The sequence below is a fragment of the Plectropomus leopardus genome, chromosome 21 (assembly GCF_026936395.1).
Source record: "Plectropomus leopardus strain MGB_pleo_1.0 chromosome 21, ASM2693639v1, whole genome shotgun sequence".
NCBI classification, from domain to species: domain Eukaryota; kingdom Metazoa; phylum Chordata; class Actinopteri; order Perciformes; family Serranidae; genus Plectropomus; species Plectropomus leopardus.
In genome coordinates, this window is record NC_142196.1 from 22,441,318 (window position 1) to 22,464,191 (window position 22,874).

Here is a 22,874-nt window from a genome sequence, read left to right on the forward strand (position 1 = left end):
AGCACGCATCAAAGAGGACGCTACAAAAATCATGGACACAGTGCCAAAAAATATTGTGAGGCAAAATGCCAAGCAGACAAGGCATGTTCCAAAACTTGAGTTAATCTGGGGTTGGCTTTCACTTTTACTGGTGAGCACCGAAGGAGAAAACGGGGATGAAGAGCGACATGGAGTTGGCCTGTTTCCTGCTGGACAGGTAGGTGCCGGCGATTAGCTTCGTTAGCTTGTTAAAGTATCGGCTTTTCTGTAAGAGCAAATGTAAAGTTCCTACAGTAGCTTACGGTGTACATCAGAGGTGGAATCAATTCATTCTTTTGAAATTCACGAGTAAGTCTCAAGTCTTTGTACTCCAGTCCAAGGTCCTAAACTTAAACTTTAGGGTGCTAAACAAGTCATAATCTGCTCTTTACCAAATATAATGCCATCCTAAGTACATTGTAATAATGTATTGCATTTACAAAAATAAGAAATGCTTTTCAATTTGAATTTATTTGTTAAAACATGTAAATAAAATGACTGCAACGCAACTTAACCATTAAAAAAAATTAAGCACCCAATAAGCCATACCAAAAATATATATGTATTTTTAAGTTTCAGTGCTGTCTAGTTCAAGTCATTTCAGTTCAATTTAATGGTTGCCAAGAGGCACTTTATGTTGCAGAAAAGGTAAAAATATAATAAAAACACATAAAGCACAAACAATATGACACAGAAATATACAACAGTTAACATTAATCTGTACTCTGTGACTTGCACCTATTGACAATATAGGTATATAGGATATCTATCTATCTATCTATCTATCTATCTATCTATCTATCTATCTATCTATCTATCTATCTATCTATTTGAGATACACTGTGAAAAATAAAACTGTTGATAAATCAAAACTTAAAGGGCCAGTGAGGAGGATTTAGTAGCATCTGGCGGTGAGGTTGCAGAGCTGAAACTTCTGTATGCCAAACTTGTGGGAGAGCTATGCTGGCTCCCTATTAAGATATAAATGGCTATTGAAGGTAACAAAAACACAATGATTATAAATTTCAGGTGATTATAAAGTAATGAAAACATAATTGTGAATATTAAACAGCATTTCAGCCCATAGATGCCTCTAAATCCGACACACTGGACCTTTAAATTAAGGAACACAATGGAGCAGATACCAGAGGAGTTCATAAGTCTTTCCTCTTGTGTGAGTTACTGTTGATTAGGAATGAAGCAGCAACGCTCGACGACAGCTTTAGGACTACTTTAAGAGAGTGATTATGTGATTATTGGCTTTGTGATTCGATTTTGACAGAGCTGGCTGCCCGCTCTGCCAACAAAGGACGGTCTCGCTGCCAAGCTTATTACAACAAAAGTCTGGCACACAGGAGAGGAAAGCCGGGCTAAAACAGGTAACAATACCCTATTGTCTTACTTTTAATGCTGCCTCTAAACTAATTAAAAGAGTATAGCAAACAAACCTCTTATTTTTCTTCCTGTTTTCTAAGAAGAAAGTTTTTCCTTATTACCTGTTTTGGTGAGGGGATGGGTGACGAGTTTGCGAGTGAGCTCGTTCTCTGACGACCTCAGCAGCAGGACGATGTCGGCCGGTAGCGTGTCCCTGTTTTTGGCCAAGAAGCCTGCAGCGTTGTAAATCACCTTTGAGTGTTACAGAGAGAGAATTGTCATGTGAAGGCCAATGCACATCATGTAGCCTCTGTTCAAAATACAACATCTGTGCACACAATAATAGAATCAAACATCAATTACCTTTCCAGCGTAGTGGTGAATCCCAAAGCCAAGGTCGACCCTCTTTGGTCTCCAGAAGTTTTTGGTCTTTAGGTTATCTTCAAATTTCTCTAAAATGTTCAGGGAAACATTCATTAAACATCCCCACAACCACTACAAATACATTCTCTGACTCTTATAAGTGTGTTTTACCTCATCTTAACTTATCTAAAAGTAATTATGCCTCTCAATATCAAAGACAGACTGTTTATTAACGCTATAAAAAGGGATTAATTTCAGCCCTCTCAGGCAGAGAAACACTTTCAGTTTCAGATATGTTGATTTAGATATAAAAATTTCAGTGCACAAAATTAGCCTCTAGTCTCTCTTTGCTCCACAAGTCACTTGTTATCATTTGTTTTGGTGAGACTGGTAAGTGCTCAAAAATAAAAGCAATAAGAGGACATGTAATAATGGGTGTTACAGCTCAGTTAAAAAAGGTTGTAAACAGGTAACCCACCCTGAAGGCCTTTACACAGCGGGGGAGTGATGTATAAACACTACTACAATATTTTGCATCAAAACATTATATACATGCAGTGATGAAAAACTGCAACACTTGTTGCAGATAATAAAAGGTTTTGATGTGAGCAGATTCGCCACCTGCATTGCGAATTTGAACTGTACAGAAAAAAATCCCTCTAGTGTATTAAAAAAAGGTGCTTAAGACCACTGACCTACGAGGGTCTGGTCGGTGGCCTGTGGGAAGCGACTTTCCTCATCCAGAAGTGAGAGCATCCCCATGGGCTTCTGCAGGAACAGGTCCAGGAGGGGACGGTTGTCTTCATACTCAATCATCCGAGCGTCAACCTCCTCATTCAGGTACTCATCCTGGACAGAAAAAACATAGGCGGTTGAATTTCGTTGCAGTTGCAAGGCGATGTCCCAGATTTTCTGTTTTTATTGTGCCCAACAAAGTTTCCAGTAGGTTAAAATACTGTATAAAGTTTGGTGGAAGCAGCAAACTTAATAGTGTGAAAAACCCATCTCTGTTTTCTGTTGTTATCACCTATTATGAGACAAATGAATGGTCCTCTCTGGCTCCATCAGCCTCAGAGAAGAAGAGCAGCCAGTTCAGTGAAAAAAGAGAAACGCCAGGAACAAGATGAATGCTGGTATCACTTTGAGTAAAGAAACTTAATTAGGGGTGTCCCCACGAAGAATTTACATAATGAATCTGATTCATCGACTCATAATAGAATCATAGACATGTTTTTTCATTTTTTTTTTTGCTCATTAATATAATATATATAATATACAAATTATAATTACATAATTAAAACTATGTTACAAATTATTTTAATTACATTTTAAAGCATATTTTTTCCTTGATTTTTAAAAAAAAACTTTAAAAAAAAAACCCAACTAATTTTCAGGTAGTTTATTCCTTTGTAGTTTTTTTTTTTTTTAAAGAATTTCTTGATACATTTTGGATCATTTTTTATGTTGTTGCTCATTGCTCATCTTTCCATGTTTTTGACAGAAATCAAGCCAATTTGCTCAGCTTTCAAATGGTCAAATACATTTTTTCTTCTAACCAGCCATTTTCATGGCTTTATATTTTTAATGTCATGCTTGAAGTTTCAGAAAGTCTAAACTTTGGGGTAACAATGACACTTGAGACATCTGACATCATAAACTGGCTATCATCCAAACCAACCCAAAATCAATGCCAGTATTCAGTGACTGTTGCTTCTTTTTGTATTATACTTGGTGACACGCTCCCCTCCCCCGTAAACGGAGCGAAGGCCTCCACTTTATATTCAGCTAACCTGATCACATCAGGGTGACTGACTCTCAGAGCTCCTGCTATGACTCAGCAACATTACCGGAGACTTCTATTCAAAGAGGAAAAGGACAAAGTGGGAACAAACAACACAAATCAGTGTGCTTATTCCAGCCTGACGTTCACACTGTGTGGTAAACAAAGCACATCAAAACATCTGTATGGATGCAGACCGACCAGGACAATATGTAACCACACATGTTAACATGTATGGAAACATTTCTGCTTTATTTTGCTGTAGATGTGACACATTATTATTGCCAATGCCCTGTACGTTCCCCCTGTGCTCTGCATATATGGTGGTACTATAGAACAAATGTATTTCTGGGCCTGATGCCAACAATACCCAAGAGTGAGATTAAGTCAAACGCTAACTGTCTTCAACTCCTAATTGACCCTCGTTGGGGATGATTTATGGCTCCTCTCTATGGGTGAGACCAAATCATTTAACATTAGCAAAGCATTCTCTGCCCCCTCAAGGCAAAACACACCCACGAGACTGCATAAAGGGACAATCGCCAACCTCATTCTCCCGTAAATAAAGACAGCAGCATATTTTACCCCTGCCATCTCTCTTAAAGTGCAGAGTGACAAATGACGCCATGTTATCACTGTTTAGATGGAAATGAGGTGGTGCCGAGGTGAAGAATGCATACAGAGAGCATTTCTTGATTTCAGTGATAGTTTAAGGTGAATGCTGGTTTACCTGTTCCCAGGCAAATATGTGCTGGTTGAAGTAAAACTGGATCTGCTCGTTGGCGATGTTGATGCAGAGCTGCTCGAATGAGTTCTTCTTGAAGTTCTCGAAACCGAAGATGTCCAGGATGCCGATGTTCAAGCCCTTATCATTTTCTCTGGAGGTGAGAGGATTGAAATGTCACTTAACTCTGTTATTTGCGTCAATTGCCCTCTGCAGTTTGACAGCATCCAAAAGATGTGTACATTTTGTCAATTTAAACAGTGAAGAGGGTAAGACACAATAAATAAGTACTAATACAACTTATTTTTGTGTATTCCCTCTATATAACATAACAATTAGTCTGCATCAGAAGTTTATGCATTCTGAAAATGAAGAATTTTCTAGTTATGGCCTCTTGTCACAAGTTGCATGCTTCCTGAGATGACCTCATTCTGCATTCATGACAGCCAAACACAACACATCACAGTTTCTGCTCCTGTTCTCACCCGAGGTGGCTGTCGGGCCGCAGCAGCGCGTTGATGCGATTGACAATCCAGCTGAAGAGGCGGCCATAGAGAGCCTTGCTCATGGCGTCTCTCACCTCTGCCGCTTTTTCCACCGTGTTGGGCCTGACGATCGTCTCTCCTCGGGCCACGACACAGTGGGAGGTCAGGGCTTCCTGGAGCTCGTCTGAGCGGATACACAGCAGCGATGCCACTGAGGGGACATTAGATAAGGAAAAGGATGAAACAGGAGGATGACATTTCTGAAGTGGACTAAGTGTAAGTGATGCATGCACAGGGTGTGCAAATGTCCAACCTTGTGCAGGTGATGGAGAACACTCATCAGTCACATTAAATTAATAAACCTTATCTACACAGTTCTGTAAATTACCACTCAGCAAAGATGTCCAAATTTAGAAAATATATTACCGCAGAGGAATAATGTCCTCTAAAATCTAACCATTGCAGGTGTATGTTTGGTAATTATGTTTTGGAAATACTGATAGATATTCTATTTCAGAGCAACACTTTAATGAGGAGGAGCAGAGGAGGGAGTGTGAGGAGTGTCGCAGAGGAAATTCAGACTCATATTTGGGTTCACACCATCACACACCACGCCTCTCTCTCCTCTTACCGTTCTCCAGGACAGAAATGTTGGCGATGTCGCTCTTGTCTGTTTGGTGCTCAGAGACAACTGGAGAAAACTCGATGTCGCCGGAGTTGAGGATGGCAGCGAGAGTGCTGTAAACGCTGCCCAGCTCCTGCAGAGGTGATAAGACGGCGAGTTACTGTAGATAACCCCAGAGGCAGGGAGACAGTATGATGTTACCATGAATAAGAGATACTTCTTACATCCATTTTAAAGATACTGTAATGTCTGTTTTCATACTTAAACTTTCTACAAACTAAGATCTCACAGTATTATTCGCTGCAATAGTAATAAGCAACATGACAACATGAATAGGACAGTACATCCGTGGGTATTAAACAAAGATAATAAGATAACAACAGATGAATAAGAGATAAATGAACAAGTAATACATGAAAAAGTTATTAAGATAGTAAGAACATCAGAAGGATAAAGAACGGATAAATAGAGTAAGAGCAGCAAAATGAATAGAAGTTAGAGATTGAAAATAAATAAATAAAGGTGACATCACATAAAAGCAAGTCTGTAAAAGTGAGTTTTAAGTGAGTTCATGTATTAAAATTGGCCAATCAAATGTCCTTTTGTATGTAAGATGTAGTGTTTTGTTTGCAGCCACAATGACAGCGACTTAATAATAATCATAGTGCCTTTTGACAAACCTTACAATTTATTAAGAAAATTAGGATTAAGAGCACCAAAGATGTCAACAAAAGTAAGATTTTAAAGAACAGAGTTGAGTCAAATTGTATTTTTTTTCTTCCTATTCTATTACTCTAAGGGTCCTGGTTAGTGAAGTTGCAGAATAGATAACCTTGCCTCAAAGATCATCTTCATACACTGTGATTTCATGCAAGACAAGGCGTTCTGCAGGAGAGAAGGTTGTTCCTCCAGCACTGCCAAGTGATTACAGGATAAGTACTATTGACGTGCAGATCCCAGAGGCAATCAGTTCTCTGGGCCTCATTAGCTCGCACAATGCCAACAGCTGACTGCCTACATGTGCCTGTAGCTTCATGCTTCATCTCATGCATTAGAGCGTACCTCAGGAGCTACTAATACACTAATTTTAATTCTTAAGTTATGCGATTACATGTTAAACTGATTCTCATATATGAAATATATAAAAGAGGGCATGTCTGTGTAGATGTCAGGATCAAGGTTATGCTGTTAAACCACTTTTCAGCCAGTAATGAATGCCGTAGTTTTACCTCCAGGGTGAATCCGATGACTTTGAAACACTGCTCCACTGCATCAAACTGCTCCTTATAGAAGGTGTTGCTCACTATGTCAGGCCCTAATTTAATGTGCTCATTATGCAGATACCTACAAATCACAAAAAGGAACAAAATAAGATCAGGATTCTCAGGAAGTAGGAAGTTTGTGCTGAGAGAGGGAAATAACAGTGTTTCAGAGAAGGGCTGAGGGACGTCAAACCTACTTAGGTGTTTTGTTGTCGGAAAGCTTGTAGTGGGCGAGTTTCTTCCTGTCAGCCAGGCCGGCATAAATGTAGTAGAAGATGTGGAAGTTCCTCTCCCCTCTGTGGAAACATGCAAAGACATAGCTCATTAATTCAGTTCTTACGTCCTAAAACATGTTAGCATTTTAGCACTCCCTGTTCCCTCATCTTGAAGTCAATGAGATGTTTGAACGGGATTTTGGTAACATGTGTGGGAGCCAAATTATTTGTTTAATTGTTTTAAATAATACAAAGCACAATGGGGATAAAACATATAGAAAGTACATTTGAGGGTGTGGTAGAAACCTATACTGGCTGATATGAAAACCACACCTAGAAAACATATGAATAGTAAAACATCAAAATCCCCCTCAGAAACAAACAAATCAGAAAACATAACATTCCTTGCAGAGGTAATAAAATATGAATGCATCTTTGAAGAAAAAAAAACGTTTGCTATCCCCCCAAAATTAGTATCCAATAACAGGATGAAGTGCAGTTACATAAAATGCTTGCAGCCAAAACAGACCCTCTGAACCGTGTGTCTGTTTTCTAACGAAATCCTCGAGTCTGCCTTTGAAGCTCCACTAAGGACTCATACAGGACCACAATCTTTGATCAAACAGGAAATAAGCTAGCCCCTCCACTTGACCTGGTCCACTCCCCAGACACACGATAAGAGGGAAAGATGGAGTGACTGAAGTGCAGGTTGAAGGCAAAATGCCAGCAGTTTCAGATGGAGAAGCAGAGGTGAAAAGACGAGAGACAAAAGTCTATTAAACACTGATCTCTGACCAGCAGACAGAAAAACAACCTTCTTGGCAATGTTCTTTCAGAAAATGTACTAATAAATGATTTAAATTTCTTCTAATGTCACAATCAAATGAAGGTTATAACAGCAAGTATCATAAGATTGCTTACATTAACCCTTAGGGCCGGCTTGAATGTTACACACACTTGTGTTGCTTTGTGCACAAAATGCCCTTTTTTAAAAATCAAGCTTTAAAAAATATTTTACATCAATATTATTTTCTACTTTCATGGAGTTATTTTTTAACAAACATCACTCCTAATCATAAACGTCAAATATTCATTAATTTTCAGAGTTTTAACCCTTTAAATGCTAGATTTTTGTCATGTTTTGAGATTTTAAAAAAATCACAAAAATTGAATTATTTTCATCTTACTACATGCACAGTAGATTTTTTTTGTGATAACGACAGCCTGGGATGTGTGAATGATTTGTAGCAACATTGATTGTGATAGTGCATCTGGTGGAGATAGCATGTATTTTCTCCATATGCCAAATATGTTATATTAAAAAAAAGACATAGACTATCTGAGTTAGGAATTTTGTACTAGTATGGGAAATGTTTCTACTTATTATTTTTATTATTTTATTTTCAACTAGTCGTTTGTCTCATCACTATTCGATTTTGTATATGGTATATATGTGTGTATATATGTGTATACATATTTCAATATGGGTAGCCCAGTCTCAAGGCTGTTGTTGTTGTTTTTGTTTTTGACTTGTTGTCTGTTTGGTGGTGCTTGTTATTGATGGCTGGCAATAAAGTTAAAAAAAAAAAAAAGACATAATCAGGTGTAAAACAGTAAAAGATTACAAATTCCAAAGCAAAAGCCCAGAATGACACCCAGAAATAATACAGTACATGTTTTTATGATTGAATACTGATGAATCAAAAAATTGTAGTTTGAATAGGTTTGCATGGCAGATTTTTTTTGCACTTAAGTGTGATATAGTAGGTAATATATCAGATGATATTTACACTGCCTGGTGGATGACTCTGGATTTCTCCAGCAGGTACTCGGATATCTGTGCTCCGACCACGGTTCCTCCGCAGGTGAACTTCATCTCCAGGTATTTGCCAAAGCGGCTGGAGTTGTCATTGATGACGGTGCAGGCGTTTCCGAATGCTTCCACCAGGCTGTTCACCAGCAGGATCTTCTCCTGAAGCGTCCGATTATTGGCCTGAATAAAACATTATTCCAGCTCAGAAACTGGGAAATCAATGTAGTGGAAGTAATAAGCATATTGTCAAGAAATTACTTTCTCTTCATGGTATTCCCATCAAAAGTGATACCGCCTCTGCTTATTTCATCCCAGACTATAAAAGGAGTGAACTGAAATGGAACTTTCTTTTTAGTCTGGTTGAAAATCCTGACTGACATCAGCTGGAAGCTCAACCCATCGAAGGATGTTTAAATTGCCTCAAGAGTGCAGTTTTTTAAACAAATTGATAGTGTGTTGGAGGTGTGCAGGTTCTCAGTTTAAGGCTCACAGATGTTGATGATCAAAACTGTCAAACTATTTTGGTTTCAGTGTTTTTTTCAGTAAAATCATGTTAAAAAGAATTTGTTGCATTTTGTTAGTATACTGAAAGCAGCAGAAAGGCAGAACCGAATACCCTTTCATATATGTTTATGGCAAGCAATATAGCTATTGTAATATTTATCATAAATGTATTTTTTCCTCATGTTACGCAGCCCTAGAAAAAGATTACCTGGTCATCCGAGACTTATTCATACACTTTCATCATCATTTTAAGTGGTTTTAAGTTTAACTTCTTGCCAGTCACAAATAGATGTCCTATGGGGAGAACATGAATCTAGCATTTCTTTTATATTCCTGCATTATGACTCACCTTTCCAAGAACTGTGAGCTGCTGTACCAACAGATGAGCACCCTCCGTTTTCCCAGCTCCACTTTCACCGCTGATCACGACACACTGTGAACAGGAAATCACAAAAAAATATCGATATATTTAAATCCTTTATCTGATATTCAAAGTAAAATTTGTAATAACTACAAGGGCAGACCTCCGCTAAGGCCAATAGTCCAGTCTGTGATATGCAATATCAGTTTCACGTTAGCTTTGTCTGATACCCTGGAATGAAGGCAAGAAGAAAATACTTTTTTCAAGTTTGTTTATTAATTGTTTAAACCTTCAATTTGTTCAGACATCTCATCAGTAAAGTCTATTGAATGACTCTTGTTTGATGATTTCATGCAGTTTCATCTTCATCCACACACTCTCAGCAATGTAAAAGAAAATAATGATCTCCTTATTGATTACGATGGGGATAATTACAATTCTACAGTTCCTCACAACAACAAAATATTTGGTCTACCAAACAAAACTAAATGTAATTAGGAATTTCTTTACATATGTAGAAAAAGAAAAAAAATATCTACGCTGAATGAAAATTTGATGCTTTTTCTCGCAAGTTTGACGCAGTGGGAGATTAGAAACACTAAAATTCATCGATACAAACAACCAGTTTTTAGGTAAACAAACACATGAGGGGTCGCTACTTAAAGGAACTCATAGATGTGATATGTCACATCAAGTTGACGGTTGACTGTTGCTCAATGTCAGACTGTAGGTGAGCGTCTGTCACACTAGTTTTTGCAATTGATCCCGTACCGTTGGCACTAGTCAGCTGTTATTCAGGCAAATTCAGCATGTTGAATCAGCAACAGAATCAAGTTGACGGTTGACTGTTGCAAATTCAGCATGTTGAATCAGCAACAGAATCAAGTTGACGGTTGACTGTTGCTCAATGTGTTGCTCAATGAGCGTCTGTCACACTAGTTTTTGCAATTGATCCCGTACCGTTGGCACTAGTCAGCTGTTATTCAGGCAAATTCAGCATGTTGAATCAGCAACAGAATCAAAGTGTGGAAAGCAGCAAGTCAGCTGTGAGCAATAAAAGACAAAACTGTTTTAAGAAAATAAAATACAATGACATCTGACTATTTGAGTTTGCAGAACTTAGCAGTGGCTCCATAAGAGAAAGGTTTAAGTCCAGCATAGAGCGGCTGAGCGAATGTGGTCTGGACTCTGTGGAGGAGAGTCATGGTGTCAGAGACGCTGTAGAGGGACAGAATACCTGCTCTGTGATCCAGGTACAATCCTAATCTGGAGCAGTGAGGAGCTGAGATCTGAGTGCTGACACTGTTGTGATAAAATGTATAACCGGTTTTGTGACAACAAAATGCCCAAGATTTGTTATTTTTTCCAAATCCACAGTCATCCAAGAAGCTTGCTCTGCAGATATCCTTGTAAGTGACTGCTACATAAACCTGTTTCCCACTCCACTCCACCTCCCAGTAACAATGCCCAGTCAGACTTTCTCTGCTCAGGACCTGCAAAATGAAAATGAACCTGTCTGGGTGACTGGAATAAGGCTGTTCTTTTCTCATTAATGTTGCTTTTCTGTTCCCCTCAGATAAAAGCAGCTGAGGGTTTGCTGTATTTGGATCCAGTGTGATTTCACATGAATATTTTAAGAATTCAGCTCTGGTTTTAGGCTCTGGATGAGGCAGTAAAACATCCACTTTAGCCACTGACAGTGAGATGTTTGTCCACTTCTCTCTCAGAACATCCTGCAGTTTATCCCCGACTTCTGACAAAGCCGCTGTCACGTCCTCAAAGTACAGCAGAGGACGGATATTGATGCTAGGTGAGTTTGATTTATTGAGTCGTGACAGTGAGGGGTAGCTCTGCAGAAACAGGTTGTGGTCCTCTGTGTGCGAGAGCTCCTTCAGCTCAGCGTCTTTCCTTTTCAGATCAGCGATCTCTTGCTCCAGCTTCTCCTGAAGCTCTCTGACTCGACTCACTTCTGTTTTCTGCTGAGATCTGACCTGCTGCTTCACATCAGAACTTCTTTTCTCCATGAGACGGATCAGCTCAGTAAAGATCTTCTCAATGTCCTCCTCTGCTTTGTCGGCAGAGTGATTTATCGCCTCCACCTCCCGCTGAAGCAGTTTCACGTCTTTCTCTCTGTCCTGGATTCTCTGCTGGATGTTTTGTCGACTCACTTGGAGCTCTTTCTGCTTCTCAGTCCTCTCTGCTGCAGCTGAGACTGTGTTGTGGCCTTTGTGTTCATCCACAGGGCAGAGATAGCAGATACACTGCTGATCAGTGCGGCAGAACATCTTCATCACCTCATCGTGACGAGGGCAGATGTTGTCCTGGAGCTTCTTGCAGGGCTCCGCCAGCTTGTGTTTTTCAAAGGCAGGCGATTCATAATGAGGCTGGAGGTGTTTCTCACAGTAAGAGATCAGACACATCAAACAGGACTTCACAGCTTTCAGTTTTCTCCCAGTGCAAACATCACAAGCCAAGTCTTCAGGTCCAGCATAATAGAGATCAGCAGGAGCAGCTTGGAGTCTGGTCTTCTTCAGTTCCTCCACTAACACTGCCAACATGGTGTTTTTCACCAGGACAGGCCTCGGGCTGAAAGTTTGCCTGCACTGAGGGCAGCTGTGGATTTTCTTCTCATCCTTATCATCCCAGAAGGTTTTAATACAGCTCATGCAGTAGCTGTGACCACAGGGAATAGCCACGGGATCCTTCAGCAGATCCAAACAGATCAAACAAGAGAAGGTTTCCCGGTCCAGCTGAACTCCTTTCTGCGCCATTTCACCTCGTAGTAATGACTGTTTGAGTTTCATTTTCTCAGAAGTGAAACTAGTTTGAGCTCAGATCTAAACAACATGTGCTTCTGCAGCTCCTGCTTGTGACTACATGTTGGTTACACCTATCTGAACATTGTAGATCTAATGAGGAGGGAACATGTGTGGACAGACTGGAGCTGACTGAGTTTGAAAGCAGGAAGAGGATGGAGGGGTTATCAAGCTTTTATTCATTCAGGAAGAAGAGCAGACTAGATAATGTGTGTTTTACAATTGTTTACAAGAGAGCTCATTTCTCATTTAAAGCACTTTTGCTTTCAGGAAGTAAGCTATTCTTAGAATCAGCAAGCTCTGAGATGACACCGGTTTTAAATTACTGAGTTGTTAAGTTTAATCAAACGTTTTATTGTTCATAATAACTCAAAAGATATAAAAGACACATAAATCACTGCTACAAATGTAAAGAAACCCCAATATTGTGGTAAAATATAATGAAAATATATACTTTGATGAAGTGTTTTAAGTCTTTTTGAAGAAAACAGTTTATATTCAGAATGTAATTTTGAGTAAAAGGTGCATTTTGTTGTTGTAATGGAATTAAAAACTGGGCCAGTACATTTTCAGTAATTTTGCAGACATACAAACAACAAATAAACAACAAACTGCACTGACAAACAAAACCTAACTTCTTTGGTGGAATTCATAAATAATAACCCTCATGAAGCTCCTCATATTAATCAACCCACACCTCCTTGTAAAAATACAACCACGATAACTATATTACTATTACTAATTAAAATAGAAATATTCTTATCTATATTTTGAATTTTCTGTGACACTAAATGCCAAAATGACAAAAGGATATTTGGTAACTCAGAGACATGGTGAGTTAAAAGTATCTTTCAGCACTTATGAATTATTATCAAATAACAACAAGAATATCAACACATTACCTGGTCTGCATTATATGACACCATGGACTGGTAGGCGATGTCGGCCACAGCGAAGATGTGTGGTGGGTTAGCTGTACGCTTTGCTCCTATGTACATCTTGGTGTACTACAAACAAAAGAGTTGACAGTAAGAGAATAATCAAATTTAGGGCATATAAATATAGTGGATAGCATAATGTAAACAGCACGTGGAAGAAAATAAACTTGCACTTGCACTCAAGCCAAACTTTAAAAACAAAGTTGGTGATGTTTCTGTAAACCCTGAATATGTTACACTTGTATGTTATGTCGTAGCAGATATGTTTAAATTTTATGCAACACTATGGTTTTGTTTGGGCACAAAAACCACTTGGTTATTTTGAGGAAAATATCATGTTTTGACTTTCTTTTTTAAAAAAGGTTTTGGTGCACAGTCTCTCCTTGAAAAGCAAGCAAAAAAACAGCTTTCTGGCCACTATCCCTGGCAGGAAATGCAAGTAATGTTTCAGTAAAATGGTATCATTATCCCTGCTGGAAAAAAGTGATAGGCCATAACAAAATACCCATGTTTAGTGCCCAAAAAGCCAATGGAAAAACAGCAATGGGACATGACAAAATACCGACATTTGGGGCTAAAAATCCATTGGAAAAACAGTAACAGGTCATTACAAAATAACCATGTTTGCCTAAAAAACTTCGGGAAAAACAGTGAAGGGTCAATACAACACACCGACATTTGGTGTTTAAGGGCCACTAGAAAAACAGCTATGGCTTGCAACAAAATAAGCTAAAAAGTTGCTGGAAAATCAGCAATGGGGCACTGTAAACACCAATGTTTGGGGACTCAAAAACTGCAGGGAATGGAGCAATGACTCTTTAACTGGTGTTGTTGTTTGTTGGTTTTGAAAAGTGGTCTGCAACTTGGCAGTATTCTTGCATAAGTGTAATGCCATCCTCCATCCCCTCCACCTCATGATGACAAAGTCAGCTCATAATCTACATCACTTTAACATGATACATAAGTTCTGTAATCACGGTTTACAGAAACTACAAAAAGCTGACATTTTCTTCTGGTGATTGGGTTGTTTGCACTATGAGCAAATGGAAATTTTCTTTTTGAAAAACTGTCCATACGACACAATATATTTTTGTTCTGGGAATAGAGAAAAGAAAAGTAGCGACAAACTTGAGGCAAAGAAAAACATGATGACTGAGAGGAAAATATGTTCAGTGAGCTAAAGCAGAGGCAGGGGAACAGTGTGTGGATGTGTGTGTGTGCGTGTGTGTGTGTGTGTGCGTGTGTGTGTGCACAGGTGAGGCCAAATGGGATGCAGCCGACTGAAGCACTGCAGAGGCACTAATGAGATGTACTCGGCTTCATTCATTGCCTTATTGACAAAATGTACGAGCGCAGGTGAGTGAAAGAAACACAAAGATGCACACACCTGGGGAGTGTATATCTCCATCTTATGGAAAGGATTGACTGCGATCAGGATGTCTCCTACATACGTGTAGATTTGATCTCGTCCATAGCGGCTTTGAAGCTGCTCTGTGACCGTGTTCTGAAAAAGATTTGCACAATAAAACAAATCGTCAAAGTATATTGCGAGAGATAACAAGCAATACTTTAGCTTGTGTCCTGACTATAGTCAAAGCCTGTGTGACGCCTGTTACGTCAGTGCATTATCTTCGTGTCATATGGTGATTAATTCTCCTGTCTTCACACTGCCAGGACAGGTACATCAACAACAGCAGCGCAGCGCTGCCTCCCTCATACCAGAAGAGCTGCGCATATTGAAGGATGGGTGGAAATATCCGCTGGCAACTGAGACTGATTGTATCATTCAATACGTCAATGCAGAGCTCAGATATGATAAATGGTTCCAAATGTTATTTGTGCAAAAGATGCTGGCGTGCATTTCTCACTCACAGCACAGGTGATCGGGGAGACATTATGCTGAATGTTCTCATAAACAGTGGGGTAAAAAAATAAATAAATAAAAGTGCCTGACCTTGGATTGTGTCTATACAAATAATTTTAGTGTTCAAAAAACAGACCTTGGATGCAATCATCACTACTTTATATCACAAAATGTTTTTTGTAAAATGCATAAAAATTGTTTTGCTTTTTTTTTCTCAGCGTAAATTTAATCATTTTGGCCAGTTTAACAACAATAAACTTAGAGGTCAAAACAATCTCACTGTAAGGTCTATTTAGTAGCTGTTCTGGAGCTTTTTATTGCATCACACTATCTTCCTCAGCAGATGGGGATTGCTCAGTTGTCACGGAAATGTGGATGTTTAATTTTTATTTTTCTGAGCTGAGATTGAAAGTTCAGTAGTGGATTCTGTAATACAATTTTAAAAATCCTGAATGCCACAAAATGGAACTTGTTGTAAGGGTATACTATGAATAAAATGCAGTCTAAAAAAGCATTGTGTCTCCATAGCTGAGAACTAAATGATGCCCTCTGTCATGAAATATTTTGAGAGTTGTCTTGCATCTGACATTATTATTGGCATTCTTTACATATCTCTCTCCTCATGACTATAGCAAAGTATTATTGTTTTTTTATGAGACGTATAGCTACTTCAATGATCCGTTTGTCCACTTTCTTACCTCATCTAGAACTTCGAGGGTGGCGAGGTCGTCCACCTCATCGGGGTCAGTCTGTGTCTTCATGTGGCCTCCTCTTTTAGTGTGAATGCGTTCATGCCTAGAACTCACAGAATCCACAACTTTCACTGAGCCATGTAAGGTATATAAAGTTTACATGACAATTTCAGGAGTCTAAATTCGGTGTATTATGAGCACATACTGTGGCTGTGCACAGTGCTGTCGATGGTGTTTGTTAAAGGCAAATGGTACTTAAAACAAATCCTAAACAATGCCAGTGTAATCAAAGCTTCAACTACATGAACTAAAACCACATCCAGATTCACAAATATCTTTCCTTCTACTCAGTGAAACACCGACAGGTCAGATCATTCAAAACGGCAACCTGATCATGATATTCTCTTTTATAAATTATACATTATAGGGAAATTGTACCAGAGGGCCTCCATCATATCATACATTTACATATTTAATACTTACTGTGACAAGTCATTTAAAAAGGTACACTATGCAGCATTTTCCTGAAAATGCAATGTACAGACTCATTCAAAATCATCACTTATGACCCACTAGAAATGTGTGGTTGTGTTTATATTTGTAGAGACTCTGCCCTCTGAATATTTTTCTTATTATCTTATTCTTTTGTGTTTGGGATTTTTCTGGGCATGTATCCTCCAACCCCAAAAAGCAACCTTTATAAACTATTTTCTGGTGGATGGGGAGGCGCTGGTGGTTAGCTTGGTTGGCTTTTTCATTAGAGCAAATCTAAAATTTCTACAATTGCACAAAAGTAGTACCAGATACAAGCAGCACAGGAAGGCGGGGGCAAGTTTGAGTATTTTGTTTACAAATGGTTGCCAACAATGCCTGCATAGTATACCTTTAAATACTATCAATAAAGAAATCTGGAATTATCAATATGTATCAACGTAGCAGCAAACAGCAAATATAGTGCTGCATTTAAAATGACTGCCACATCCAAAAAAAGTATCATAACTAAGTTGATAATGGTGGTAATGTCCCATCATCAGGCTCATCAGCTGCTGTAGTTGGTTTACAGCAAAGGTCATAAGCACTTAGACTAAAGCATCAAATAACAGGATGATACAAACAGAAAAGGGCAGAAAAAAAAGGAAAACGTGACAACTCATGAGACGGACGACAATGTTTACGCTGGCAGGGTGGAAGCATGTAACCAATCTAAAATCAGCCCATGTAGTTGATTGCAAATACATGTGTGATCACAACTACAACAAGAGCTTCGACTGAACAAAAAAAAAAAAAAGCCAATTATCATCTACTCCTACTGCGGCATAAAGGTCATATAGGCATATGTTACCTGTCTTTACTGTCTGTGCTTCTGTCTGTCTTTCCATGATGGCTTAAACGACAGAAATAGGATTAACATTTCATGACCATAAGGGCAACACACACTTTCTGGGCCAACATTTTTTCACTCACGCAGTGCAGCCTGCACCTCGAGTGGAAGCTGGAGCAGGATTGAGCTGTTGTTTATGTGAGAGTGACAGGGCTTGTAAAACATCCTGCAAGGAGGGTAATTTGGATTATACTGTCTGCAAAAGCTAAGCTGCAGCCTACCATATAAAACCCACTGACAGGGAGGCTTGCAGGCTTTAAGTTTTTCTTGGGGTTTTATAACAAAATCTATCAAACATTTAATGGTGTGTGTGAATTCTGCTCGCGCTGTGAGACAAATAGGAGTACTCTAAACACGTGAGGACTAAACATAGAAATGTGAGATTTGGGACAGAAAACTGTAGGGCTGTAAACTTCTAGTAAAATGTTGGTCGATATGCTCGTGTCTGACCAAATTCTCACTGGTCCACCAATCGCTGTTGTTACTTTAAAAGGGCTGCGTGTCCACCAAAGTGCTTCTTTTCCCAGCTGGAAAATGAGTGTTGTTGTTCAGCACTTGTATTCGTCCTTTTGGGATGATTTTTTTTGTGGCATTTGTCCTATTCATTCTCCACTGTGATTGGGCGGCTGGTGATAGTTTGAAATCAGGTAAATAATCACAGAAGACATTCGGTGTCGCCTTTATCACAACAGGATTATTTTACTAAAGCCCTATTTGCACTGGAGACTTCTGTATTTTACTGTATTTTCCTCAAATTCACTGACATTATTCCCAAGATATGATGTCAAGGCTCCACATAGCATCCTGTTTTACTTATATCCATCCCTGCTCTTAGCCCGTTGAAAGATAGAAAAATGTTCCCTACCACATGCTGCCATACACGTCACCCATCTCATTAGTGTTTAAGATTTCGCTCTTCTGATGGATTTTAGCTTGCTCTTTCTGGGAATGGGTCTCTATGTTGTGTAGTTAAATGAGTCTGCACCCAAAATGCTGTCACAACATTCATTTATAATTTCCACTGCAGCCTCCTTAATTCTCAACCAGCACAGAGGCAGAAAAGGGAGCACTGATTTAAAAGTATAAAATAAAATAAAAATATAAAAAATCACAAGCAAATCAGAGAGATACTGATTCACACAGGACTAATATTATCCCTTGACCTCTGTGTTTGCCAAAATATGGCAGGTAATTTGCCCCGGAATTTTTATTTTACAAATTACGGGCATGGCTGATTTGCACTAAATTAAAATTACAGGCATCCTCCACAATTATTACAAATTACTGGAGGTCCCTGTGTAATATTAGTGCAAATAGGGCTTAAAGTCTCCAAAGTCACTGCAGTTCAAGACTGGATTACTAAGCATCTGAAAGTGATATACCCGGTTGGGCATTTGTTTTTATTTGTTTGTTTAGACTGTGTGGCGACTACTGTGGCCATTCACACAGTTTTTTTCTTGATTTATTGTATATATTTCTTAGGCACAATGCATATAATAAACAGTATATATGTCAGATATAGCCAGAAGGCTAGTTTTCATCTGTAGTCCATGACCAGGACGGGGTTTAATCTAGAGGAAATATTTTTTTCAGTTGGTTGAAGAGTGGGAAGAATTTCAGTCGACCAAGATTTTCTTTGGTTGATTACAGCCCTAAAAACATGCATGCAAATATTGTTTGGACAATACCTTGTTTTTTCAATGACTCCTATTTGTTGGTTGAGGTCAATGAGTTCAATCAATTGCTTCTGCAGGATTTTCTCTCGGCCAACAATCTGTTTGATGAACACATGCTGGAGCAGGTCTGGCACATTTGGTCTCAACTCAAAGTCCTTAATCAGACATCTGAGGGGAAAAATGCAGAGGAATGAATTTCTTAGATTTATATTCAAAGTGGTTATGTATGAGTGTAAATATTTGTTATTCACAGAGGTGTAACAAACACACGAGCGTCCGCACTCACTTGCAGATGAAGTCATTAAAGTCGTCTGACCAGAGCTCCGGTTGGTGGAGAGTAGGCGGAGGATTTCTGTTAAAGGAGGGAATTGAAAAGATAAATAGAAAGATAAGATGAGATGGGATTTACGAAGGCGGACTGGAGAACAAAAGGCCGAGGCACAGAGTGGAACGATGGAGTGAAAGCTTAACTATTCGTCATCGAGGACTTCCAGAGGCGTTTCTGCAGTGGCACTAACAAATGGAGCTCCACCTATGCAGCCGGGTGGTATTGAAAGGGCTGAATTTATGACATAAAAGCAATGGTCAGTAACGCTCGCTATCAAATATATAACCACATCTTAAAGGCTTGAAGTTTCCCTTTAAACAGACACATGTTGTTAAAGGGTCAAGAGTAACCAGGCCTCACAGCCAGCAAACAAATGAGCTAATTTGCTCTAATTCCTCGTTCTGCTTTAAGTACCTTTTTACATGAGGGTTCCTGGCAAGTGCTGGGGAAGTCGCTGCTGCTTGCTAATGTACTGGGGCTTTTTTCACGCTGGCTCTGACAGCAATAAATTGGTCTAATGAGAGGACATGCATCTCCTGTTTATCACACAACACACCCTATATAGACAGCAAATGCATGAAGCATTTACTTGGAGACTGTTCTGCTAATGCTGTGACCATTAAAGCGTTTTTCTTATCCTGAAGACAAAGAGGGTCTTGTGGAGTCGAACTTAAATCATAACTGTTTAGGTTTAATTCCCTAGAAACAAATATAAGGTTGTATTTTAAATCTATATTTATACCTCTATTACTGAAGAAAACGTTGTATTTACATGCTCTCTACTGTCATAAATTTACTCTGTACAGTATGTGAGACATATTTGAATCTTTTCTTTTGCACATAATAATGGATTGGAGCTTAAATCTTTACACGTGTGCATAATTAGAGAACTTTTAATTTTTAGTCTGCACCAGAGTGTGACACTTAGAGCAGGGATTTGACTTCTGGACATACAATGTCATCCGATCTGTCCCTGCCTTTCACATAGGAAAGAGTTGTATTTGTACTTGTATTTCTTTTATTTGGGGGTTTTTCACTTTTAATATTTTTGTCTCAATGAGGTTAGGTCTGTACGCTGACTGTGCACAGGAGTACACAGGTATGTTTTGTATAATATACAATGTGGATGTGTGTTGTGTACTACAATATGTAGACATAGTACTGTAATATATTTGACATGTTATATGTTCACATATTAAATATCCACATACAGTGAACATAAACATTTGAAACTTTGTGGACTGATATAAAGTTACGAATGACATTGGGTTTTGCATTTGTGTTATTTTAATATGCATTTGTTGCTATAACTGTGTATTGTAATAATGAGTTCTTGACACTGAAAACAAACTGGTTAGCTAACCAGCTGAACAGCTATTAGAAAACTGACAAGCTGACTAACTTTCTAGCTTTCCTAAATTTCCATCAGACCAAATCCAAAATTATGTCTTGCTGACCTCACTATCTGACCATATCCTAGCTAACTTGGTAGATAACGTTCCAATTCAACTAACCCATTTCATTTACATCAAATCCCAAATGGTGGCTAGCATAACACACCAACATACTAACTGAAATAAAATTCAGTATAGACGGAATTTAAAACTACCTTTTTTTTTTTGTACTAACTGCCCCACAATGCATTCGACCATCAGAAAGGTAGTATTTGTTGAAGGAACCCTGTATGGCTTGCATTTTACTGTAATAGTCTATATATTGAGTTGAATTGTGTCTAACCCTTGTAAACTTTATGATAAAAAAATATATTCAAAAAAATAGAATTAACAGATGAGAAATGTATTAAGGTATTATAGAAAACAACATCAAATGAGGATTGCTCTTGACGATCTTTTGTCTCTGTTTGGTAATGTTTAAGGTAAAGTAAATTAAATAAGACGGCCGTGCATGAATCAGTGCCCTCAGCGTGGCTTTTTCTAAGACTGCTTGACGAATAAAGCCCGAGTAGTGAGAGGAGGGAGGTGAGGAGTGTGAACAGACAGCCTGAAGCTCTGGCTGCAGCAGTCACATAGATTCTGAGGGAGCTGCGTGATGTCTCCTGTGGAGCACGACCCCCAGAGCAAACACACAGGACAGCTATGTCACAGGAGCTGTCTCTCTGTGTGTGTGTGTGTGTGTGTGTGTGTGTGTGTGTGTGTGTGTGCGTGTGAGTGAGTGAGTGAGTGAGCACACAGTGATGGACAAAGTGCTGTGCTGTAAAGTCGACAGTGACGGTAAGTGCTTATGCAGCTCTCACACTGGAATCAGGAGACGATAAACAATTACTTTTCACCTTCAGCCCACAAAAAAACACAGATGAGAAAAAGGGTGGCTGTGCTCTCAGCCTCCACCCACGGGATGAATGGGATCAGCGCCAGGAGGGGAGGGGTTTATGGATAAGCCCCTGCGAGCAGAAAAAAAGCCATTTGAAATGAAAAGACTGTCCTTTATCTGGTGATAGTCTGTACAGAGAAGCAAATCACTGTGTTGTGGAGCAGGAAATGGCTTTTCTGGATTGCAGTATTGCAGCAATACCCTGTCTTTACATTCTGACGGACTGAATAAAGACTTGTATTCACACCACTGCTGAAAAAAGATTGTCTAAGTTAAAAGTCTTTTAGCAAACCTTCACAAAACAGCAGTGGTGGAAAGTAACTAAGTACATTTACTCAAGTACTAGGGATAGGCATGAGTAGGGATGGGGATTGTTAATTTTTATTGATATTGATACCATTATCAAGACTCCTTAACGATCCGAATCTTGATCGATACCACTATCGATGCGTTTCTATTATTTGGTGGAAACACGAGGTGACTATAAGTTTTTAACAGAAGTGGTTTTGCTTATGTTGTGACTGTTTCTTTTATATTGCTGGGAAAACAAATATCTTACCCAAACAACTGTATTAATCAAGTTTCTCCACAAAAACTTAATTTTCTTTTTCTTGTTATATTTGAACACATACTAAGGACTCTTTATTTACCTTTGCCTAATAGTCATTTTATCATCAGCAGCTGACAATTGATGTATGTGGGACCAGTGATTGGATTTAAATGATGTGACTCAACTTGAGATGTAATGTTACGTTGTAGGACCCACAGGACTCAACAGTAATATTGATAAGCTCAAACGTTATTGATTTTCTGGTTTTGAAAAAAGACTAAAGACTAAGACTAAATTAACAGTGTCAGTATCAAAGACACAGCCCCATGATGATGATGATGATGATGATGATGATGATGATGATGATGATGATGATGATGATGATGATGATGATGATGATGATGATGATGATGATGATGATGATGATGATGATGATGATGATGATGACGACGACGATGACGACAGACTGTTGTGTTAGTGTGATCGGGACTCACCTTGGTATTTTGAAAAGGGCTCTCATTGGGTGGAGTTCGGAGAGGGGTGGGTCTCCATCTCCCAGCTCTATGGCGGTGATGCCGAGCGACCAGACATCACAGCGAGCATCGTAGGTTGAGTCAAGCTGCTGCTCACATGCTATCACCTGCAGCAGGAGGACAGAGTAACAAAACATCGATAAATGATTAAAGAGTAACACAAATAGCTCCATGTAAGTCATGTTTAAGCATGCCAATTCAAATGTTTACACTGACTTCGACCCTCAGAATGACCATTTGT

At 39.0% G+C, this 22,874-nt stretch overlaps 2 protein-coding genes across 10 annotated transcripts in view; both read right to left on the reverse strand.

Moving 5' to 3' along the window:
• Positions 1-22,874, reverse strand: part of myo3a (myosin IIIA) — a 77,593-nt gene that overhangs the window by 19,066 nt on the left and 35,653 nt on the right. For 5 of the 9 annotated variants that reach the window (XM_088071978.1, XM_088071984.1, XM_088071981.1 and 2 more), the window contains exons 7-23: positions 22,595-22,740; positions 19,178-19,243; positions 18,904-19,059; positions 17,177-17,218; positions 15,841-15,943; positions 14,666-14,782; positions 13,243-13,347; positions 9,513-9,596; positions 8,637-8,839; positions 6,829-6,927; positions 6,599-6,713; positions 5,376-5,502; positions 4,745-4,955; positions 4,266-4,413; positions 2,451-2,604; positions 1,756-1,844; positions 1,515-1,644 (exon numbers count right to left, since the gene is read on the reverse strand). In XM_088071978.1, the coding sequence (XP_087928104.1) occupies positions 1,515-1,644; positions 1,756-1,844; positions 2,451-2,604; positions 4,266-4,413; positions 4,745-4,955; positions 5,376-5,502; positions 6,599-6,713; positions 6,829-6,927; positions 8,637-8,839; positions 9,513-9,596; positions 13,243-13,347; positions 14,666-14,782; positions 15,841-15,943; positions 17,177-17,218; positions 18,904-19,059; positions 19,178-19,243; positions 22,595-22,740 (2,095 nt within the window). The remainder of the gene's footprint in view (positions 1-1,514; positions 1,645-1,755; positions 1,845-2,450; positions 2,605-4,265; positions 4,414-4,744; positions 4,956-5,375; positions 5,503-6,598; positions 6,714-6,828; positions 6,928-8,636; positions 8,840-9,512; positions 9,597-13,242; positions 13,348-14,665; positions 14,783-15,840; positions 15,944-17,176; positions 17,219-18,903; positions 19,060-19,177; positions 19,244-22,594; positions 22,741-22,874) is intronic. The other 4 variants (XM_088071983.1, XM_088071977.1, XM_088071980.1 and 1 more) reach the window with 3 other exon arrangements.
• LOC121960706 (tripartite motif-containing protein 16-like) lies at positions 9,694-12,343 on the reverse strand. Its single transcript, XM_042510537.2, has one exon. The coding sequence runs from the start codon at positions 12,326-12,328 to the stop codon at positions 10,625-10,627; it is 1,704 nt and encodes a 567-aa protein (XP_042366471.2). The 5' UTR covers positions 12,329-12,343; the 3' UTR covers positions 9,694-10,624.

Excerpts from the sequence above, each read along its gene's own strand:
- LOC121960706 (XM_042510537.2), bottom strand. The coding sequence starts at position 12,328 with ATGAAACTCAAACAGTCATTACTACGAGGTGAAATGGCGCAGAAAGGA.